The following is a 21,658-nucleotide window of genomic DNA, read 5'->3' as shown; positions in this document are numbered from 1 at the left end:
AAAAAAAAAAAAAAAATCATACAGAAAACACTTTTGTTTCCAGGTATCATACCTTTCTTGGATTCTTTGAAATACTTCTGATGATTCAGACTGGGGGGTGGGGATAGTTGAACATATTCAGCTTTTAATGCACATCCCTCAACCTTTAACAGAAAAGGCAACCTACATTGGAAAAGGATAGTCATGGAGCTGAATCAACTCCTCTCCCGAAAATACGTAATTATCTGGCAATAGAATAACTTCATGCCAGAACACAAGAAAACCAAGTAAACCATAACCACCACATCTCAAGAACAGGGTCCCCAGGCTCTGTTGTTTTTCACAGTTTCTGCAACACTAGATTGTGAGAACATATTTATCCAACAATTATTTATTGAACATCTGCTTGGTGGTTAAGCACTTGGATCGTGAGAATTAAGAGAACATATAGTCTAACAAGAAGATGAATGAGCAACTAGAAAATGGGTGACAGGTGCCAACACAACGAAAGCCCAAGTAGTGTCCTCTAACTGAGTCTAAGAAAGGAAAATTGAAGGACGAGTAGGCATCACAAGTGCAAAGGCCCGAGGACAAGAGTGAGCATGGGCGCCTTCCAGGGACTGAAACACATTACGTGTAGCAAGAGATGGGGCTGGCTTGAGAGGTGATATTGGGAAAGTAATCAGAAGTCAGATAGGAAAGGTCTTGAAATTGTATTAAAGATTTTGTATTCTATTCTGAGGACATTCTGAAGCCACGGAAAGGGTTTAATCCAGCAACTGCTAATATCGAATTTGCCTTTTGGAAATATCTCTGGCTGTAGTGTGAACAGCTAGAAGCAGAGTATTTCTGAAGTCAGTACAGCTAGGAGAACAGGCAAATTTTTTGGACTGGGATAAGCATGGCAAAGTTGACCAGAGATGGATGAATCTGAAGATGCTAAAGCACAACAGAACCCAGTGAAATATTGGACGTAGGGTAAAAAAGCCAATTCAGGAATAGGGGCCAGGTTTCTCTCTTGGGCTGCCAGGGATGACACCACTCCCTGAATAGCTTGTACCAAGGAAGAGCAAGCAGCCTTTGGAGGGAAGACAGTGTGTGTTCAGTGTGGGATGTGTGAGGTTTGAGGTGCCTGTGTGACCCACAAGTTAGGAGCTCAATAGTCTAGCCTGTGCTTCAAGTTCAGGTGAGAAATCTAAGCCACAGGTGATTAGTGGCTGATTTCCATATGGATGATGATACAAACTGCAAACCCTTCCAAGGAGGGTGTTTGTATGCTAACAGAAGGCTCCTGGGAGAATACCAGGGTAGTTTACCTTTCCCTCCAGGACTCTTCTAAACTATCAGTCTTGTGATAATTATAATCTGTGAACAGCATCTTCACAGCTTGGATAACATTCTGACCGAGGGATGCACATTTGCCTAATGAGCCACATAGTGCTCTGTTAGCTTTAACTAGTATTTTGTTATTTAAAACAACCCACGACGAATATTTGCATTCCCCAAAATTAGTTGTGTGCATGTTTGTAAGAAGGACGTGGGGGAAGGTGTTCCATAATCAATCAATACCTTTAGGAAACCTTGGTTTTAAAAACTATTCAGTAGGGTGCTTTACTCTGACTTCTTGAAGCCTTACACTGCTCTGCGCTGTGACTTTCCAAGAGGATGCTGCTGTGGTTTCTTTTCGCCTTTATTAAACCCCTGGCAATGGGCCCTTGTGGGGGATACTTTCAGGACTAGCAACCACAGGACAGTTTCATGAGATACTGATAAGCAAAAGCTGGACTTCATTTTAACACGTAGTTCAGAAATTGAATTATTGAATTAAAAGGAATAAATGTTTGTGGTGTTGGTGCACATTGCCAAATACCTTTTCCAAAGGCTAGTTCATTGCTGGTGGGAATATAAATTGCTACAAATACCTGTTCCACCATACACCACTCACTCCACCAAACTGATGGTGAATTTTTAAAATCTGATCTAATTTGTCAGTGTTTCTCTAGGACTGCAGAGTGACTCGACGCTTTTCCATGTCATTGATTACTTGCTGCTGCTTTTATGAAGACCTTTCCAGGTCTATTGCCTATCTCTTAAGATTGAAGCTATTCTTATGAAGATAAATGGGCTATTTTTCTGATCAGATATTAACCTAGAATTTCATGTATTTGTAGTAGTCATTCTCTCAGTTTTTTATTGTTTACTTTTTTAGCTATGTTTGTTTGAACATGTGGAAGTTCTGCGTTTTCGTAAATCAGTTCTTTAAAGCATCCTTTCATAGTTTTTTTCACTGTTCTTAAGCTCTGAAAGCCTTTTATATAAAGCTTTGTCCAGACGCTTAATAAATAGTCACTTCTTGTTTTTTTTGTTGTTGTTGTTTCCAACATTAACACAACCACTCTGGAAGTTATTCGTTTCTCTTGCTGCAGTCCCCTCCAAAAAAATGTTTTGAAGCACTATTTTCTGGATAATTTTCCCTTCCAAAATTAATATACTATGCCGGCGTAGTCAATAATTTTTATGACAAAAATATTTTTCTCCATTTCCTAAATTGGCAAATTGAGATGAATGGCACTTTATTAGGGATCTCTTACTTTGGCCTATGTTTCATCATTGCATTTTAAAATAGCAGATAAGACAAGCATATGTTGTAATACTATTGAGATGAAAATCATAAAATTTATAAATTGATTTACAGTTAATTTGATATTGTCATAAACATTTTCTTCCATGAAGCTCATGGGACAGATCACTGGAAAAAAACAAGAGACTAGAGCATTTAAAGAAACCAGACAATTGAAATGAAGAAAGTTTGTTAATAATCAATGTTATGCAGGCAGTTTACAAACATTATTGAGTTTAATTCCTACAATCTACTGTACAGCTGAGGAAACTGAGACTGAGAAGTTTCTTCTCGCGTGTCTAATTAGCCGGGAAGGACTGTGCCAGGACCACTTCCAGGCCTGTCACCTAACCTGCTCCAACTGGGGTCCATGGAGACAGTCTTAGAGTTCGGCAGAGGGCCTTCTGTTTTAGGTGTCTATGCATTTCCATGAGTAAGAGTCGCAGCATGCCACTCTGATATTAATAGTGTAAACACATAGAGGTAGACTGAAGAACCATACCGTTAGTTTGTAGGCAGGTGGCACACTTGAATTCTCTCTCCTATGAGACTGAACTTGGGCACATTGAAGGTGAAGAAGGGTTTCTGTCTTATATGGGAACGTAGGTGCTAACAGATCATGCCATTGTGGGTCAGAAGATAAACCCGTCTTATCCGTCATGCCCCTTGGCTTGGCCAAATGCACATAAACTGGTATTTTCTCAAACGTTTGTTCTCTGAAAGTTCACATAGAAATTTCAGAACAAGTTCTCTTCTGCAAGTTGCGTTTTCAGGCAGTGTTGGTTTATTTTTGAAGCCCCAGTGGTTCGATTTTGAGCCCGCATCACTCTGCAGAGACAAGCAGTTGCTTGTTCGCCACACAGGGCCTGTGCCCTCCTATTACCAGCTTTGCAGCTTCCTCAGCTGATCCCTTCTCAAGGCCCCCGGGAGCCACTTTTGTGGCAGATTCCATTTGGTTTCACAGCGCCTCGAGAAGGGGCAGCGGGGGCCACTTGGCCTGGTGCACCAGTCTCCCACATTAGGAGCAATTTGCAAACCGCTCTCGGGGGGAGCCGGAGCTCGGCCGGAACAGGCTGCTGCTGTTACCACCATTGTCTCAGGATCCCTTCGCCTTTTCCCAGCTGACCTGCCTGCGAGTGGGGAAATGTGAAAAGTTAGAGACAAAACTGGTTTCTTCAGAGTGAGGGGGAGCTTTCTTATACAGAAAGGAAGGAAATACCTCTGTGGGATTTTATTTTCCCCCCCTCTTCATCCAAAAAATACAAAGAGACTCTCTGTCTTTAATGCGAATGTCGGCTTTAAATCTTTTAGGTTTGGATTAACTCTGCAAAAGAAAAAAAAATCTTACAGGCTTTCAGATATGACGCAGAAAAACTTTTTTCCCCTCAATTCATGTTGTTCATTTGTAAAGCCAAGGGCTGGTGGACTGAATGGTGGGGCGCCAGTCACTCCTCCGTTCATCGTTAGCATCACAATGGTCAGAATTAGCAGCCTTGAATCTCCACCACTTTTGCGTTTTCCATCGGTGGACATTTAATACAAGGTGGTGAAGGCAAGAGTAAATCCTCCTCTTGCCCCCCGCCCCCCACCAAATTAAAATATATTAAAATCAAGCCAAGTAAATGTGGTATTTTCAGTTACATGCCTTGGAATTCTTACCTTGCCTTTCCCCCCAGAAGGGGAAAGAAACTGGTTTTTTACAGTTGTTACCTTACTAGAAAGCTTCTTTCAATCTGAAGAAAATCCACTGACTTGATAGACATTTCCTATTACACAGTTATTGTTGGTTTTCACCATTGAGGATGTCAGCAAACATGTCAAAGATCATGTTTTGCTTATTAAATAAAGTGACTTTTATGTGAATATTTTTCATCTTGTTGGTGTCTCAAATAATGGTGCTATTTCATTGAATCTATGTGGCAAAACTTATTTTCTGGAATTTTTTGTAATAGCATGTTTTTATTTTAAAAGTATTCAGAGCTGTTCACTTCTACATAGCGAAAAATCTTAGCTTCCCTGAACCTACGGTCTGTATCGATACGCTCATGTCAATGCAGAAAAAATTTAAACAGCGGTTCCTAGTCCTTAATCGAGAGTCAAAATGAATAGGTAATCTGAAATATAATTTAAAATTAGAAATCTTTATGTTTGATAAGGGCTAATTGATTAGGACTATTTATGTGTAATTGTGAAATTGCCTAGAATAATTAAACTCTAGGTTATTTTTAATTCCTGAACCATACCTTAATTTTTTTTTAAATTTTGCGTGATTTTAGTAGAATCTAAATGTGCATGTGTTGGCTGGCTACTTTTAGTGGAATTAGAACGATACCTTTATGGATTTAAATAGGTACTGAAAATTTCCTCTTGATAAAAGATTAAAAGAAGTGAAACCAAACTGTTTCTTTTGCTTTTATTGTATAATACTATTCCTTTTAAGTTCTGTGTAATCTAATTATATTACAGATATTTTTTATTATAATGGCGAGTAAATAATAGAATTTATTACTTTTAAATTACAGAATCATTTTTTTTTTTGCAACTCAAAAGGCTCCAATACAGCAATTTGGTATTTATTACAAAGAAATTATTAAAGTTATTTTTAATACACTTTTATTTGGCTTTTACATACAAGATATTTGGTTTGACTTTAGCAATAACAGGTATGCACCAATACTTGTTATATAAATTGTTGAACAAAAATTAAGGTTATTACTACCTAATGTTAGCCAAAATACTCAAATTGTTGTTTTGTAGGTATCTTAATTTGATTATACTGTAGTCATGATTTATCTGGATGATTTTTTAATATCCTATAATTTTACAAAAGTAATTTTCATTTGCCAGAAATAATAAATTTAGTTTCTAATTATGATTTATTTTACACCATATATTATTATAAGAGAGTTTAATCCAGAGTGTATTTTAAATGTGTTCAAAGATTTATTTTGATATTCTAAGTTAATTTCGTAAGTTCGAATTCAGAGTTGTTTACTCTCTTACAGAATGATATTCTTAAAATTGTTTTACTTAAAATTACATAAAAACTAAACAGGAATCATGTATTTTGGTTTTAAAGTAATGTTTTTTCTGATGATTTGCACAGGCAGCCATGTTGTTCAGTTCTGGAGTCTTTTGGATGGGCTTGTTATTCATCCCTGTGGCATCTCTGCTCCTTGATGTGGTGTACAAGGTGTAAGTATATACTCGGTTACATATGGAGAAATATAGATGCATATTCATCCTCAGATTTCTCTCTTCGTAACATCAACTCAAGCATGTAGAGCTTGCAGGAAAGGGACTGGTAATATTGCTTAATTTTAAATAAGAAAGGGGTGATTCAGGAACTAGAAAACTAGTTAAAAGATGAAATGAGTAGTAAAGCGGGTAGTTTCAGTTAACAGAGAAAAGTAAATGGCACTGGAGAAATTTACATCAGGAAGTACGTTTTTTAGAAACAGCCCCAAAACTCATATAAAAGTAGAAGAAAAATTGTACTATTTCCAAACACACTTTTTATTATAAAAAGAAATGTTTTGCTTGCCTGATTCCAAACATACATAAAATATAAAATGAAAGAAAAGAAAACCTTACTAATTTTTTTCGAGGGTTACAAATTTTTAAATCATATCTCTTCTCACAAAAACGGTAGCATTTAATTTAATCGCATGATATTTATTTNCATCAGGAAGTACGTTTTTTAGAAACAGCCCCAAAACTCATATAAAAGTAGAAGAAAAATTGTACTATTTCCAAACACACTTTTTATTATAAAAAGAAATGTTTTGCTTGCCTGATTCCAAACATACATAAAATATAAAATGAAAGAAAAGAAAACCTTACTAATTTTTTTCGAGGGTTACAAATTTTTAAATCTTATCTCTTCTCACAAAAACGGTAGCATTTAATTTAATTGCATGATATTTATTTAAATAACTATGGGAGTTTCAGTATTGTAAACCTAAATCATCATTTATTTTAAAACTATAATTTCATATTAATTTTCAAAAGTATGGTAATTTTAAGATTCTGTTGAAAACTGCTTGTACTCTTGTTACTGTTGTACTTTATCAATAGCATGATAATAAACCAGACATCTAGTTTTGTAAGGTCTCCACAGGAGTATTTCCATGCAAATCCCTTTTTTTTCTTTTTGCAGTATCAAGAGGACTGCTTTTAAAACATTAGTCGATGAAGTTCAGGAGCTGGAGGCAAAATCTCAAGACCCAGGAGCAGTTGTACTTGGAAAAAGGTAAAATACACAGTGAATATATTCTTTTCCAAATGAACTTTAAATTTATCTTGTACAAGTGGTTGCAAATAAGTGATAAGACTTGTACTTATCAACATCAAGCTGGCAGTGTCATTAACAGGTTTGGGAATCAGAGACATGTCGGTTTAAATCAAATCTGTCGCTTTCTAAACTGTGTGCCCTTGGCCACGTTGCTTAATCCTACTGAGCCTCAATTTCCTCATCAATAAAATGGGGACGATAATACCTACCTCATGGTTAATTGTAAGAGTTGAATAAAGTATTATGAAGAACTTAGCATAGTGTGAAGTCTTTAATGAGCATTAAATAAATGGTAGTTACAAACATTATTGTATTATCAAACTGCAAGAGAAGAAAAAGACTTTTAACTTGAAATAGTATCCATAATAAAATAGTATGTAATCGGCCAGGTGCGGTGGCTCACACCTGTAATTCCAGCACTTTGGGAGGCCGAGGCAGGCAGATCACAAGTTCAGGAGTTCGAGATCAGCCTGACCAACACTGTGAAACCCCATCTCTACTAAAAATACAAAAATTGGCCAGGCATGATGATGGGCGCTTGTAATCCCAGCTACTAAGGAGGCTGAGGCAAGAGAATAGCTTGAATGCAGGAAGTGGAGGTTGTAGTGAGCCAAGATCAAGCCACTGCACTCCAGCCTGGGCAATAGAGTGAGACTCCATCTCATAAAAAAAAAAAAAAGTATGTAATCAAAATCACAGTTTGATATAAGGCAAATTACCTTATATAATTGCATTTGTGGTTCAGTAGTTACTAGGAACTGACCTAGATGTGTATCATACATGAAGTGAATTATGTATCCCAAGTTCTCTTCCTTACCACCAACCCCTCCAAAATAATCAAAGTTAGAAAGCTAATCAAATCCACTAAATTCACAAAGCATCATAAGAAAGAAATTAAAATTAGTTGCAGTCTATAATAAAAGACAATTATGAAGATAGTAGCAGGAATTTATTTTTTCTTCATTTTTATCATACTAAAGTAAGCTGAAGTTTTGGCTAAACTGTAGGAAATATTTTACCCTAGTATATGTTACCTTAATCACGATTCACTGTTGATATTCATTTTGACACAATGGAGTAGGTGTCAGAACTCAGTGAGACCTTGACTTCCAGCTCTCTTGCTCTCATACTGAAGGAACACATCACACACCAGTGTGTGCCACTTTTTTTGAAAATAATAGCACGGAGCTTTGTTGAGCACTCACTACGTGCCAGGTACTTCCCTTGCATTTTACGTGTACTATCTCACTGAATCCCAGTAACAACCCTATACAGATCCATCATCTCCATTTTTTTCCAGGTGAGGAAACTGGGGCTTCGAGAGGTGAAGTTCCCAAAATTATTAGTAACATATCTGGGCCTGGAGTCCATGCCAACTGATCCCAGATCTCCTGTTCTGAACCATTCACAATTCTGCCTCCTTTTGCTACTTGTTCAAAAATATAATAGAGCTGCAAAAACAGACTACTACTAACTTGACGAAGTACTTAACCTCTGACTCAGCATCCCAATGTACAGGATGGGAATGATAATACCTACTTTCAGGGTTGTGTCCTCCTCCCTCCACCTTTTTCTTCATCTAAAAATTGGCATCACAGGATTCCTCATAGGAAATTACCTATTCCATTACCTGGCAGTTGGTCAGTAAATTCAGCTAGTAAATTAATTATGTCAGTTCTCTTTCTCCAGCAATAAAAAGAATACAGTAAGAGTTCTAGCTCATGAAATTGTGAATAAAACAATTTATTCATAATTATTGGGGAAAGGCCACTGTTAATACTGTTACTATCCTTAGTAGTACATTTCCAGATTCGTAAGTGTGTTAATAAAATCACATTAAGCCCTTCCACGTGATACTTAGTTTGCCTTTTTGTTGTCTACCAGTGACCTCTATTCATAAATCAGGCCAATGTAATGACCCCCAGGTCCTAAACATTCAGTGAGTCTGTAATATATGTAGCTCCTTCCATTAAATAAAATGAGCCGAGAGCCCAAAAAGGAAAGAAGTGAATTCCAGCATAAATGACCACCAACTTCTCCATAGGACATGCATCAGATAAATTCCCTGCTGCTGCCTGGCTCATTTGCCTAAAATAGCTCTATAGCTTTTTCTAAGAACTCAGGAATGTGTTAGCTATCAGCTGAATACCACAGACAAAAACCCTGGACCAGCATGTACTCCATGTTGCCATTTCTGCCCACTGCTGATCAGAAGGTTAATGATGAGTGTAACCATAGTGGCTTCCTGCTAGATGGCAGATGCCCAGAGGAGGGAGGCAAGGGAAAAATCTGTGAAAGGAGAAAAATAGCAACTGGATGGAAACATCTTCATGCTTAAAGTAATGGCACCCTAAGGTTAAAGAATCATTGGATTGATTTTACCCCCTGGATTATTTTAGGAATCTAAGAGAATGAGATTGATTTCAGATTTCAAAAAAAGTTCGCAAATTTTTTTTTTTTTTTTTTTTTTGAGACAGTCTCGCACTGTCACCAGGCCTGGGGTGCAATGGCACGATCTCAACTCACTGCAACCTCCACCTCCCAGGTTCACACAATTCTCCTGCTTCAACCTCCCGAGTAGCTGGGATTACAGGCACACACCATCACACCTAGCTAACTTTTTGTATTTTTAGTAGAGACGGGGTTTCACTATGTTGGCCAAACTGATCTCGAACTCCTGACCTCATGATCCACCCGCCTCGGCCTCCCAAAGTGCTGGGATTACAGGCATGGGCCACTGCACACAGCCAAAAGTTAGCAAATTTTATATCTACATTATCAAAAGGGAAGAAACTGTGATTCTTGTGAATTCTAATGATACCAGACTTTCTTTGGTTCCGAAACGCCATGTTATTTTATATCTCCCAGTCTTCGCATTTGCTCTTCCCCTGTTTGGGAGCCAGTACCCCTCTTACAGACTAGGCACTCCAATTTTCAGCTTTCCAAACCCAATGTAGAAGTGGTTTTTTCAACTGTGCACATACACAATATATAATTCCTAGTCTACTGTCTCTGTACTTTTATACTCTGTTTATACTCTGTGTAAACTTCTGTTGGTACACTGATCGCATTGCATTATAAAAATTTACTCTATGTATGTTTTTTCCCCTACTAGATTGAGCTTCTAGAGAGGCCCATGTCTTAGCCATAGCTGCAACCCAACACCTGGTACAGCACCAGGAACTTAGTAGCACTCAATAAATACTTGTTGAGTGAATGAACAGAATAGTTAAGAGAATAAACTAAAGAATGGACGAAAAAAAGAGTGGACAAAAGGATTGCTGAGTAGGAGAAAGAATTGTTGAATTGATAGTTGACCTGTGGGCTGTGAAACAGAAATCTGATTCATAAAAACATAGAATTGTATAATTTGTACTTCCTAGACTAGGTAATATCCAAAGCAACCATCTTTACTTTTTTTCATACAATGATGCAGTTCTTAAGAAAGATCTTGTGAGTTGATCATCCCCAATTGTTTTAATCTTCACTACGTATGACTATTAAACTCAAGTCATGTATAAAATGCAAATGTCAGAAAACAATAAATTGTAAGCACTTAAGGAAGATTAATATTTACGATAATTTCTCATCTTCATTTTCAAAATAAAACATCTTGGTTAAAACAGCCATTTTTAGTAGAAATAGTATGCCACCTACCATATTACCCTGCAAATTAGATTCATTTTATTACATTTTAGGGGAAAAATATGTTTAATCAATCTAAGTATGTTCTAAATATGCATGCTTTTGAGCCATGGGTTATGGTAGAAATAAATGTAAGTCTACAATGGTGAGAGAATAACCTAAACCTTACTCCTGAAGGTTTAAAATAACCCAAACCTTGCTGCCTCGTGACCTCTACCAAAGTCCATGTAAGGAGCTGAGTTCTTAAGAACTAAAGAAAAACTGTCCACTGGAGAAAAATAAAATGGAAATTGTACTTTAAAAAAATAAAATAACCCAAATCTTAGTCCTGAACATTTAAACCTTATCCAAAAGTTTACAGTAAGAAATTATGGACACTGTGGGCTCATTGGAGGCAGGACAGTTATTTTTGGATATCATTGGAGTATGTGTGAAGCAATGCATTTTATAGACAGGCAAATATAATAATGAGACTCATAATTCTTTTGTATTTCTTACTGTAGACATTAGCCAGCATATCATCATTGGCCATTACTAAATAGAATTTTAGCCTAGGATCTTCAGGTCAGTCCTCACTGATTTGCCTGGCACTACCATTTGGCCATTGTTTACAGCTTTTGCATGCAGGGACAGTAGGGAATATGAGATGTCAGAGAACTCAGTGGTGTAGATGGTGACAGTGCTCCCTCTAACCTTTCTGATGTATTGTTCATCTTAATGAAAAGCAGTTTTAATATTGCTCCAGAACTAGTAGAAAGGAAATTTTATTTCTCAGTGTTCACACTAGATTTTATATCAGTGTGACTTAAATACTTTGGTGGGGATTGAGGACACAGGGATCTGTCAAATGTTTCCTTCAGCGTTCTCTCATCACCATGGTAATGGTTCTGTCCAACATTCGGAAAGAAAAGTGACAGAACATTGAAATGTCTTCAGCTCCAGGGCAGAGGTTAGGCCTGTTATATTCATTGTTTGTTTCCCCACCACCACAGCTACCCTAGTGTAGGGCAGCTATCACATGCTATACATTAAACATTCCATGAATGAATACTTACTTTTTGGAGATTTATTTTAATGAGTCAACCTAAATAGCTTACCAACCCAATATATAGACAAATGCAAATTTATTCCTCTTCAAGTTTCCCACTGAAAATTCCTTAGGACAACACATTCCAGAACTGTAAATTGTTTTTTTTACCAACACCGACATTTTTTAGTATTTGTAAGTGAAATATATATATATAATATATATATATTTTTTGAGACGGAGTCTCGCTCTATCACCCAGGCTGGAGTGCAGTAGCGCGATCTCAGCTCACTGCAAGTTCTGCCTTCCGGGTCCATGCCATTCTCCTGCCTCAGCCTCCCGAGTAGCTGGTACTACAGGCACCCACCACCATGCCCAGCTAATTTTTTGTATTTTTTTTTTTTTTAGTAGAGATGGGGTTTCACGATGTTAGCCAAGATGGTCTCGATCTCCTGTGAAATATTATTTTAAACATGTTATCTTTACATTCACTGCCACCAATTATTTAAATTGCAACATTTTAGTGGGTTTGGAAATAAGGTAACAATATTTGGTAGTACTTGTATGATTGCATTAAACAAACTCAAAATTTACATAGTTCAGTATGTAAATGAAAGACTATACAAGACTGCGTAAAACTGTTAGTCAAGAGTTGTGAAGAAAATGTAGTTTTAGTGAGAAGGTATCTTTAGTGTTTTTTTTGTTTGTTTGTTTTTTGTCTTTTCACACTGTGTTAAGCTGTTCCACTAAAGCTGAACTTTTAATAGATCTATTAGCATAAGCATATTTTATAATGTGCCTTAGTGGTAATATCAGTACCTATAAACATTGATGGCCCAGAATTGCATAAACATTGAAATGAGTAGTTCCCCAAAGGTGTAAGATAAGACTAGAGAAATACAACTCATCATCACTTATTTATTTAGCAACCTCCTGTGAATGGCATTTATATTCTGAAGGAGGGACTCTGCTCTACAGGACTAAAGCAAGAAGTTCAAAGTAGCTAACGAAAAACAAAACAACAAAAATCTAGTCATTTTCTTAGTAAACAGGGAGAATGAGAACATTATAAATTAAAACTCATGTGCAGCAACAGACATCTCACCTTGCACTTACATTGACTAGAAACCAAGGCATCAAAAATACTCCTTACCAAGTACCTTTTGTTTGGTGATGATCTCTGTTCCAGTTGATGTTTTATAATAAATTCTCAGGATCTTGGGGGTAAAGGTGGGAGGACCCAGCATTTGTTGAGTGCTTCCTAAGTGTCAGTCATTGTGCTGACAGCTCCCTGCATCCTCACAGTCTGCCTGAGAGAAGTACTGCCCTCCTGTTACATAGGAGATGACTGAGAAAGGCTTGCCGGTGGTGACAGAGCTAATAAGCAGCCGACCCAAAATTAAACCAAAGCACTACTCCAGAGCCCATGCTCCTTCCTGAGTAATGTGCTTCTTTCTTAAGAGACTTTCTTACTGCTTTGTTAACTTAATGCTGTACGTTAACTTGATATAGAAGAAGATCTAAGTGAAAGCCTTTATATGAACTTGTACAAAACGGAATTATGTTACCTTATGTGTTTCAGTTGCTATAATATGAAAGATTAAATTCTCATGTCTGCCTTCTTACCATTTTAATATTGTAATATTAAAGTATTATACATTTAGGAAGGCCAGCCTGAAACCTGGAAAATGTCTTTTGGGAAGAAGATGCTGCATAATGATACGTAGCCATCCTCTAGTCTCCCGTGGTCACTTCAGTTTGAAACACCAAAGACTTTCCAGCACCCCATCCACAAGGCTCTGCTAAGGAAATCAGACCACCTGCTGCTAAAGCTGCGACTTCCTCAAAGCAGTTACATATTTTAGTGTCCCTTAGGGTCCATAGGTCTGTAATGCTAGATCATTTAAAGAGTAGAGTAAGAAAGCAACTCTGTAAAAATGGCCCTTTCTCATTTCTCATATCTGTTTATTTCACTGACAGAGCCAAGTTTTACAACTATTTGCAGAACTGCTGGAGTTTTAGATTAATTAGTTTTCTTGCCTTCATGTAGCTCATTTCCAATGACAATAAAATATGTCTGATAATACCAACTAACCTCCCTAGACTTTAAAATATATCTGTGGAAGATTACTACAAATGTCAACATTTCTAAATATTTTTTCTTCAGTTTTTGCCTAAATGTTTGCATAACTCATTTACACAATGAGTTCATTTTGCAGAGGATCCTTTTTTTGTATATGATATTGTTTCATTTCAGGGTCTCAGAAAAATTGGCAAAATACAGAGCTAACATAACACAGCAATTTAAAGCTTTTATAGTGGGAAAAACACAACATGGAAATTTTCAGCTGAATCAGTTCCACTTATTAAAATTGCATAAACATTTGCTGCAACACATATGGATTATTTGTTTCTCATGCCTATTATGTTCTTTAATATCAAAACAAAATTTTAGAAATCAAACAATGAAGAAATGGCATGATTTGGAAGATTGATGATGTCTTTAAGTACATTTCAGAATTATTACTCAACTTCATATATTCAACAAATGTATTTCAGTTTATACTGTGTGAAACACTTTTATGTGAAGTTGGGGGAGAAGGTGCCTTATTTTTTACAATGTGCTTTTAGAAGTTACATAATTAATTATCTGGATTTGTATCTGAGGAGACAACTATTCTAAATACTCATTGAAAAATACTTTCCTTGTCATTTCACCTATCATAATCATTTTTTCTGAAAATAGTTTATTTTAAAATAAAATTAAGGAACACATGTCATACCATATTAGTGGTAGTAAAATTTTTCTAGTTAAAACGTCTATGAAATGTCTTCTTTGTATAATGTTAGTTAATATTTACTTTAGTTAATATTTTTCAAAACTGTTTTGCACTAAAATGTGCCAAATATGAAAAAATAGTAATAATTAATTTTTTTCATTCTAAAAATGCCATGCTTAGAATATATGTAGTAAGTTTTTAGAAATGAATAACACTACTGATGTTTTGTATTTTTTGTTTTAATTGTGTTGTACTGGCTCTGTGTTGCCATTTGACTTAAATATAACTGAGTAGGGGGTGGTGAGGAGATCTTACTTTTTACTGAGAGAAGGATTATTGGGGACAAAACTCCTCAGGGAGAAAATGGCCTCAAAAGTCTGTCTAAATACTTGAAATCTCATTTGCTATCTGAGAAAATAGTGTAAAAAGAATCACTAGGCTACGGATTTCTCAAGCCATCTTTTGTTTAAGTCTAACTCTCTTTGGTGGTCCTGTGGGCACACTGGGGTCTCTGCCGAGTTGATAATTCATTTCACATGTTTGCACCTGCTCTGCAGCCTGACCGAGAGGGCGCAACTGCTCAAGAACGTCTTTAAGAAGAACCACGTGAACTTGTACCGCTCTGAATCCTTGCAACAAAACCTGCTCCGTGAGTATTTGAGTTTCTTATTTTTAAAGAAATTCTCTGCCATTACTGTATCATAGCATTTATACAATATCCTAACTTTAGGGATATTTATTTAAAACTAACGTCTAAAACAAGTTTTGCATATTTGCAACCTGTAAATAACAGAAAATCCATTGGTCAGAACCATTTCACTTTTAACAGAAGAGATAGTTAATTTTAAAATCTTGTTGTTTCAGTTTAAGAAAACAGTATTTCTACATTCCTTGCTTCCTCAAATCTTTTCTTTAAAGCCAGTAAATCTTAATTCTTAAAAGCTGCCCCTGTCTTGTTATCTTTTCTACTTGAATAACTTTGCAAGAGCCTTTCAGCTTTCATGCAACACAAGGAAACATATATTTTACCCTAAGAAATATTTATGAATATTTAGAGTTGTAAGAAATTATTAGATATTGTGCCCTCTTAACATTTCAAGATCTAAAAACGAATATAAAATGTAAACCCTGGTAGTAAACGTATTTGTGTGAGTAATATATCTTTTGTTTCATGTTGTTTCCACATATAATTTATTTTCACTTACATATACTCATGTCTAATGCTTTTGCTCTTTATACTTCAAGAGGCCTCTTCTAAAGATGTGATCCCTTTGGGGGCCATTCCTTATCCCCATGCCGTGTTGGAGCGTGAGTGAGTTTATTTGTGATGCTTAGGGCCAAGGGTAATGTCCTCTGAAGGAAGGAGACCACTTGCCACCATTAGCAGCTATTTGTGTTTATCGCCTTCTCCTCACCTTTTTAAATTGACAAATAATAATTGTCTATATTTATGGAGTACAAGGTGATGTTTTGATGTACAATTGGCCCTTTCTAGCTGTGGGTTCCACATCTGTGGATTCAACCCACTGTGAGTCAAATATATTCAAGGGGGAAAAAAATTCACAAAATTCCTAAAAGCAAAACTTGACCTTGCCATGGAACAAATACCACATTGAATCCACTAAAATGAACTGATGTGGGGGCATTGTATTAGGTATTATAAGTAATCTAGAAATGATTTTAAGTCTACAAGAGGATGTGTGTAGGTTATATGCAAATAATGTGCCATTTTATATAAAGGATTTAAGCGTCTGTGGATTTTGATATTCAAGGGGAATCCCTGAAGCCATTCCCACAGATACCAAGGGACTGTACATGGTGGGACCGTTGAATCAATTACGTTATTCACCACCTCACCTACATATCACTTTTCCTTTCCTCTCATCCACCTGACCTATATGGAAATATGTGAGCCCACTTAACTCCCTCACCCCCTCCAGAATTGGGGAAGCAACAATTAGAAGAGTTGGAGTTGACTTACGGGACAGAAGATTTAGGGGATTTGAGGGCGCCTACTCAGTCTTCTGGGGAGAATTCCTAGAATCTAAACTGGCAAGCTATGATCATCCCACTCTTTATTTTGAAGTTAAGTCTGCGTCTTTTCTAGGCATTAAAAATCAGTGTCTCCATGCTTTTGAAGATGGGAAGACTGCATTCGTTCCCCAAGCTAGAAAATGAATACCCAAAAGTCAGAATAACAGTGGTTTCCAGTGCCTTTGTGAAAATTTCTGTTTTATCATTAACCTACAGATGGGTATGCGTTCTCTCAAGATGAAAATGGAATCGTTTCACAGTCTGAAGTGATTAGAGCATATGATACCACAAAACAGAGGCCCGATGAATGGTGATGGGGAGAGCCTGAAGGGCAGGCTCTGTTCTCTCTCTAAGGAGACCTACCAGGTTGTCACCGCAGTCTGCTAACCAATTCCAGTCTGGTCCATGGAGAGGAAAGGTGGATCTGAGCTCATCTCGCTGATGGACATTCAGATTCATGTATATTATAGACATAAGCACTGTGCAACTGTACTGTAACACCATCTCTTTTGGATTCTTTAAAGTATTTGCTAAGTCTTTGTAAATGGAAATTGAAAATGACCTGGTATCTTGCCAGAGTGCTTTTCTTAAACGGAGAATAAGTCAATATTCTTATGCCATGACTCTGGGGCTGTAACGGACTATCAATTTATTGGCTGTACCACAAGGTAACCAACCATTAAAAACTCTAAATGGTATTTAGCTAAAGGGACTCTTGATATCCAGACCTAGATTTCAGGATATGCTGAAACAAACCAGCATTCTTAAGAAACTGACTCACCTTCCTGAGCAAAATTTCTAAACAAGGCATTAACAAGCTTTTGTGTCAAAAATTGTCTTGATAAATGTTTGCCAAAGAGGTTCAGTAACTGTTTTCCTAGTTCAGTAGTCATATGTCCAGAAATGTAAGAGAAAGTTTACTTCCAGTTCTGCTGTAAGATCTGCATGTCTGACTTTTCAAATGTAAGAGTGATTTACAAAAATGAGTATTTCAAGGCGTTTGCTACTAAAATCTGTGATGTTGCACCTTTGGCCTTACAAATGCTTCTTTGTTGTTTGTCGTGTTTATTTGTTAGAGGACACACGTGCTAATATGATTGTTGTTATGACACTGATTTTTCAAATTGTATGTATGTTTCAGTTGTTTCTGATGAAGTTTCTTCATCATTTAGATTTTTCTAAAAATCTGGCTAATGCAGTAGATTGAGTGGTGTCATTTTATCTTAAAGTTTTTCCTCTTAAGAAACATATGCTACATATATATTTACGTGGGATTTCCAAAGCTTCTGTTGCAATATTTGGAATAACATGCCAGATAAATGCATGGTCTTTTGTCCTGTGTTCCAGTTCCCACTAGAAACGCCTGCTGTCTTATGTAGCACACCCGGTGTCATGATGACTGCCCTTATACTGAAGACTGAAAATTATTTCACAGTTCACTCATCAAATAGTTCCCAAAATTCATCACATGATGCTTATTGGGACAAATAAGTAGTACATTTTCCCCATTTAAAAAATGCCAATTTTACTCAAGCCCGTAACTTTATAGTCAAAGGACACTTTCATCATGAGTAGATTTTGTTAGTATGTTTTAAAATGTATGTTCAGTTCAATTGTTTTCAGCATTTACAAGACATCTGAAAATGGCTATTTTGCTACCAACAGTAAATGAAGGGGCTGTTTAAAAACCACAACCAGTTTTCTACACTATTTTTTAAATAATACTTTTCATTTGAAAAAAGGGAATTCATTTTCAGATACACTTCAGAGATCGAAGCAAACTATTTGCCTTTTACTGAAAAGCCTGCTTGCCTTTACATGGACTTACCAGCAAAATAGATAGAACTTTCTCTTTTAAAAAAACCAACTAGAATTGAGAAGAGGTGATTTTTTTTCAGATCGCTTCTTGAGTTTAATATTTTCACATTCTTTTCACCCTTTTTCTCAATCTAGATTTAAAATTAAGATGTATCATTTCCTTGTCTGTATTTGTAGCTACTTAGTTACCAGTATGCCTCTCCATTTTCTACAAATAAGAGGTTATAACACGTATACATAATTCTAACCTTAAGGGAACACACGTTTACATACTTTACTTCCCAAGCCCTTCCTGTTTGGGGTACAGTTTAAGGGAGTCATGAATCAACATATCTAGCAAGACCACAGGTGTAAGAGTCTAAGATCGTCTTCAAAATTCTGAAGTCCCAGTCTTTACCTGTGCAATGAGTGAATATTCAGAGCAGCTTTTCCTGGGCTTCCCAGTGGTGATAGCTGAGGTCAAACCACAAGAAATGAGAAAGCAAGAATGAAGTGCACCCCTCCAGAGAAACACTTTATAACAGTTACAGAGAAGAACTGCTTCTATTTGCCCTCACTTCATCAGTGGCACCCTTTTGCAGAATTTTAATATAAAAACATTATGAATATAATAGAACTGGATTTTCTGAGTTAAAATTGTAAGTTTTAATCTTGAAACATGGATTGTTTCTGTGGAGCTCTTAAATATGAGAAGAATACTTATGGTTGATAATGTGTAACATGATCTGAAATGTGACTAATTTGAGCCTGTTTGTCCCGTGGTCCTATTTTTGAATTATTGACATTGTCAGTCTCTTTGCTTCCTGGGTGAGACTTGGGATTTGAGGGACAGGGAGTGACCTTCTTGGTAAAACTTAAAATATAACATTTCAATTGCATTGACTTTGCAGTGTTAAATAGGAGAAAATAGTCTGATTTTTTTAAACCTTTCATAATTGGAAAAAAGTCACATGGTTTTACCAGGATTGAAATAAACAGTCGAAGTGACTTTTAACATGTGTTTTTTGAAATAAAGGGCATGTACTCTTCAATTAAAAAGTTCCTTATAGGGACTCTGGCAAATGCTAACACAGTTGCTTTACAATGTTTACAATTCAGAAAATACAACTTAGAAAATCCTCATTCATTTAGCATTGAAAAGCTGGAAGTTGCTTCTTTAATATTGAATAGTACACAGTGGTATTGAGCATGGACTTTCTAAATGTTTTATATATACATATAAAAATATATTGGTGTCTCACACCCGGAAAGATGTTATATTGTAGAAATTATTAGCAGGAAAACAGTGTCTCTCAGGAACGTTGTAAATTTTAAATGATATATGTACTTTCCGTCCTCCCACCTCCACTCTATGCTCTAATGTAAGACTGCTTCAGCAGTGTTGCTAAGTTAATGGAAAACTTTTTCTAGTCAAGTCAGGTGAATGTGTCTTCTGCTAAATAATGTTAGCCGTTTACATGAATTGTATGGTCATTAAATGGAATCAATGATTCCTCTTTAATTTCCAGAGGGGAAATGAATTATGGAAATCAATCAGCATTCTGATCATTAATTTTTATACTTTAATTTTGCCATTCAGCATTCTAAATATCCAAAGTGCAAGTCACATGATAATTTGTTTTGCATTGCGTGCACTATACAACACTTAAAACTTGTCATTTAAAACGTTTTTTCAGGAGATGAATGCTAGTCAGAAATTAATAGATTGTATTATTCATAGTTTTAAAATTATGACAATGTCATAATTATTACAAAGCTAAATAATCATGTTTATTTTTGTGCAGTTGCCCTTTGATAGTTCCTGGTTTTAAAACCTGTTAAGTGTATAATCTTATAAATAGTCATCTACAGAATTTATGGAGAAAATGCCCAGTCCATTCACATCACATGGACCAGGAATTCTTTTTGTAAATGACTTAAGGTAACACCATGCAGTTCAGTGCCTAATAAATGCTTTTTAATGATGAACATTTCTATAATGACTCGTAAGATACCATAGTCCGATTTTTCTCACATTAAAATAACTGAAGTCACTTGTGTAACGTACTTATACTTTGCTGCATTTTAATTATCCTTCAACAGCTATTAAAGTGGAATGTAAGTTTAGTTTTGAAGGAAGGGAAATAAATGTTTTCCATATTTTGTCTTGATTTACTTTCTGTATGAGAACAGCTGTGTTTTTGATAGGTTTATGGTTTGCATGAATTCATATTTAAAGTGATCCAGGCCAATGCATGGCTATTGCTGTAAATCTTGATGTTTATTTCTGCCTTGTAAAGTTCTATCATGGCCTACCTAGAATTTAATATTCAGTAGACAAATTAATTGGTCCTCTGCACAACTTTTTTAATAAGTAGATTATTTTACAAAGAAATTTGAACAAATTTAATTGAATCTTTTGTTTAGCTTGCCTCTAAGAACTTTTCTTAATAAAGCTCCCAAAACTTCTCAGCAAATAAATCTCCCCTAAGTAGGAAAACTAGATTTCATATTTGCTTACTTTGAATTAACAGCAACTTTCCACAAGTAAATCTGTTCTTGCAAAGATGTGAGCAGAATAGTTAAAAATAATATTTTTATGTTTCATGGTTCTAAATGGAAGCCATAAATGCAGTAAATACTATCTGTTGTTTAACTACTTCAATCGTCATTTTTTACATCTTCAAGTTTATTAGGTTAAAAAAAAAAATAGGGCAGCCTTGGAAGGCAGCTACTACAGAAAACTGCAGTTTTGTGTTAAAGATAAAGTAGTATTTTCAGCTCCCTGAAAAACCATTCCTGCTGAAACTGCTGTAGAAATTGTGAAGCTGCATGAGTGGAGAGTATTGAATCTGTGGTTATAGTAGTTTTCTCAGGTTTGTTTATCTTGATGTTTGATGCACTGTGTTTTATAGTTATTAAAGTCGAGTAATATTATTTCTATGCAGTGTTATGTGTCATTGGCCTTTTGTGAATGTGCATGTTTTAAACTGCAAATTTTCAACATTTTGTCCTCTAACTGTTATTAAAAATGAAATAAACTTTACCATTACTTAAAATTGTTGAAGCTTTGATTGCTAGTTCTAGAAACTGTGTTGCTTTCTAAAACCTTCAAATCCAACAGTAGCTAGTCTGAGAAGGTGTATCCCAGTGATTTATAAAATATCCCTTCATTTTAATCCAGCTAAATCAGACATGAAATGGAGTGCATTAACTCTAGTTTGGTAAGATGGGTAGTTTTTATAATTAAATAACAATTTCTTAATAAAGTTATTTTGTCACTTTTTAATGAAAGTATTTTGTCACTTCAGTACGAAAAGCCTCCCGGGATTGTCCCTGTTACATGTTTAAATCAGCTTGCAAGTAAACAACTAATTCATGGTTTCAACCATGAATTATGTTGGATGGATTTGTTTTCTAAACCAACTAAACTTTTAAGTTAATGAGAAAGTGGTCAAGTTTAGCCAATAACATTTGAAGGC

General features: G+C 35.9%; 1 protein-coding gene across 1 annotated transcript in view; it reads left to right on the top strand.

The window, feature by feature from the left end:
* ATP8A1 (ATPase phospholipid transporting 8A1) overlaps positions 1-21,235 on the top strand; it is a 283,721-nt gene extending 262,486 nt beyond the window's left edge. Inside the window, exons 35-38 of the mRNA XM_017870339.1 lie at positions 5,706-5,794; positions 6,759-6,851; positions 14,903-14,994; positions 16,596-21,235. Of these exons, the coding sequence (XP_017725828.1) occupies positions 5,706-5,794; positions 6,759-6,851; positions 14,903-14,994; positions 16,596-16,693 (372 nt within the window). The 3' untranslated portion in view covers positions 16,694-21,235. The remainder of the gene's footprint in view (positions 1-5,705; positions 5,795-6,758; positions 6,852-14,902; positions 14,995-16,595) is intronic.
* The last annotated feature ends 423 nt before the right edge of the window (positions 21,236-21,658 follow it).

The sequence above is a fragment of the Rhinopithecus bieti genome, unplaced genomic scaffold, assembly GCF_001698545.2.
Source record: "Rhinopithecus bieti isolate Rb0 unplaced genomic scaffold, ASM169854v2 scaffold_5179, whole genome shotgun sequence".
Taxonomy (NCBI): domain Eukaryota; kingdom Metazoa; phylum Chordata; class Mammalia; order Primates; family Cercopithecidae; genus Rhinopithecus; species Rhinopithecus bieti.
The sequence above is the reverse complement of the archived record's forward strand: the minus strand, read 5'-3'. Positions and strand labels throughout refer to the sequence as shown.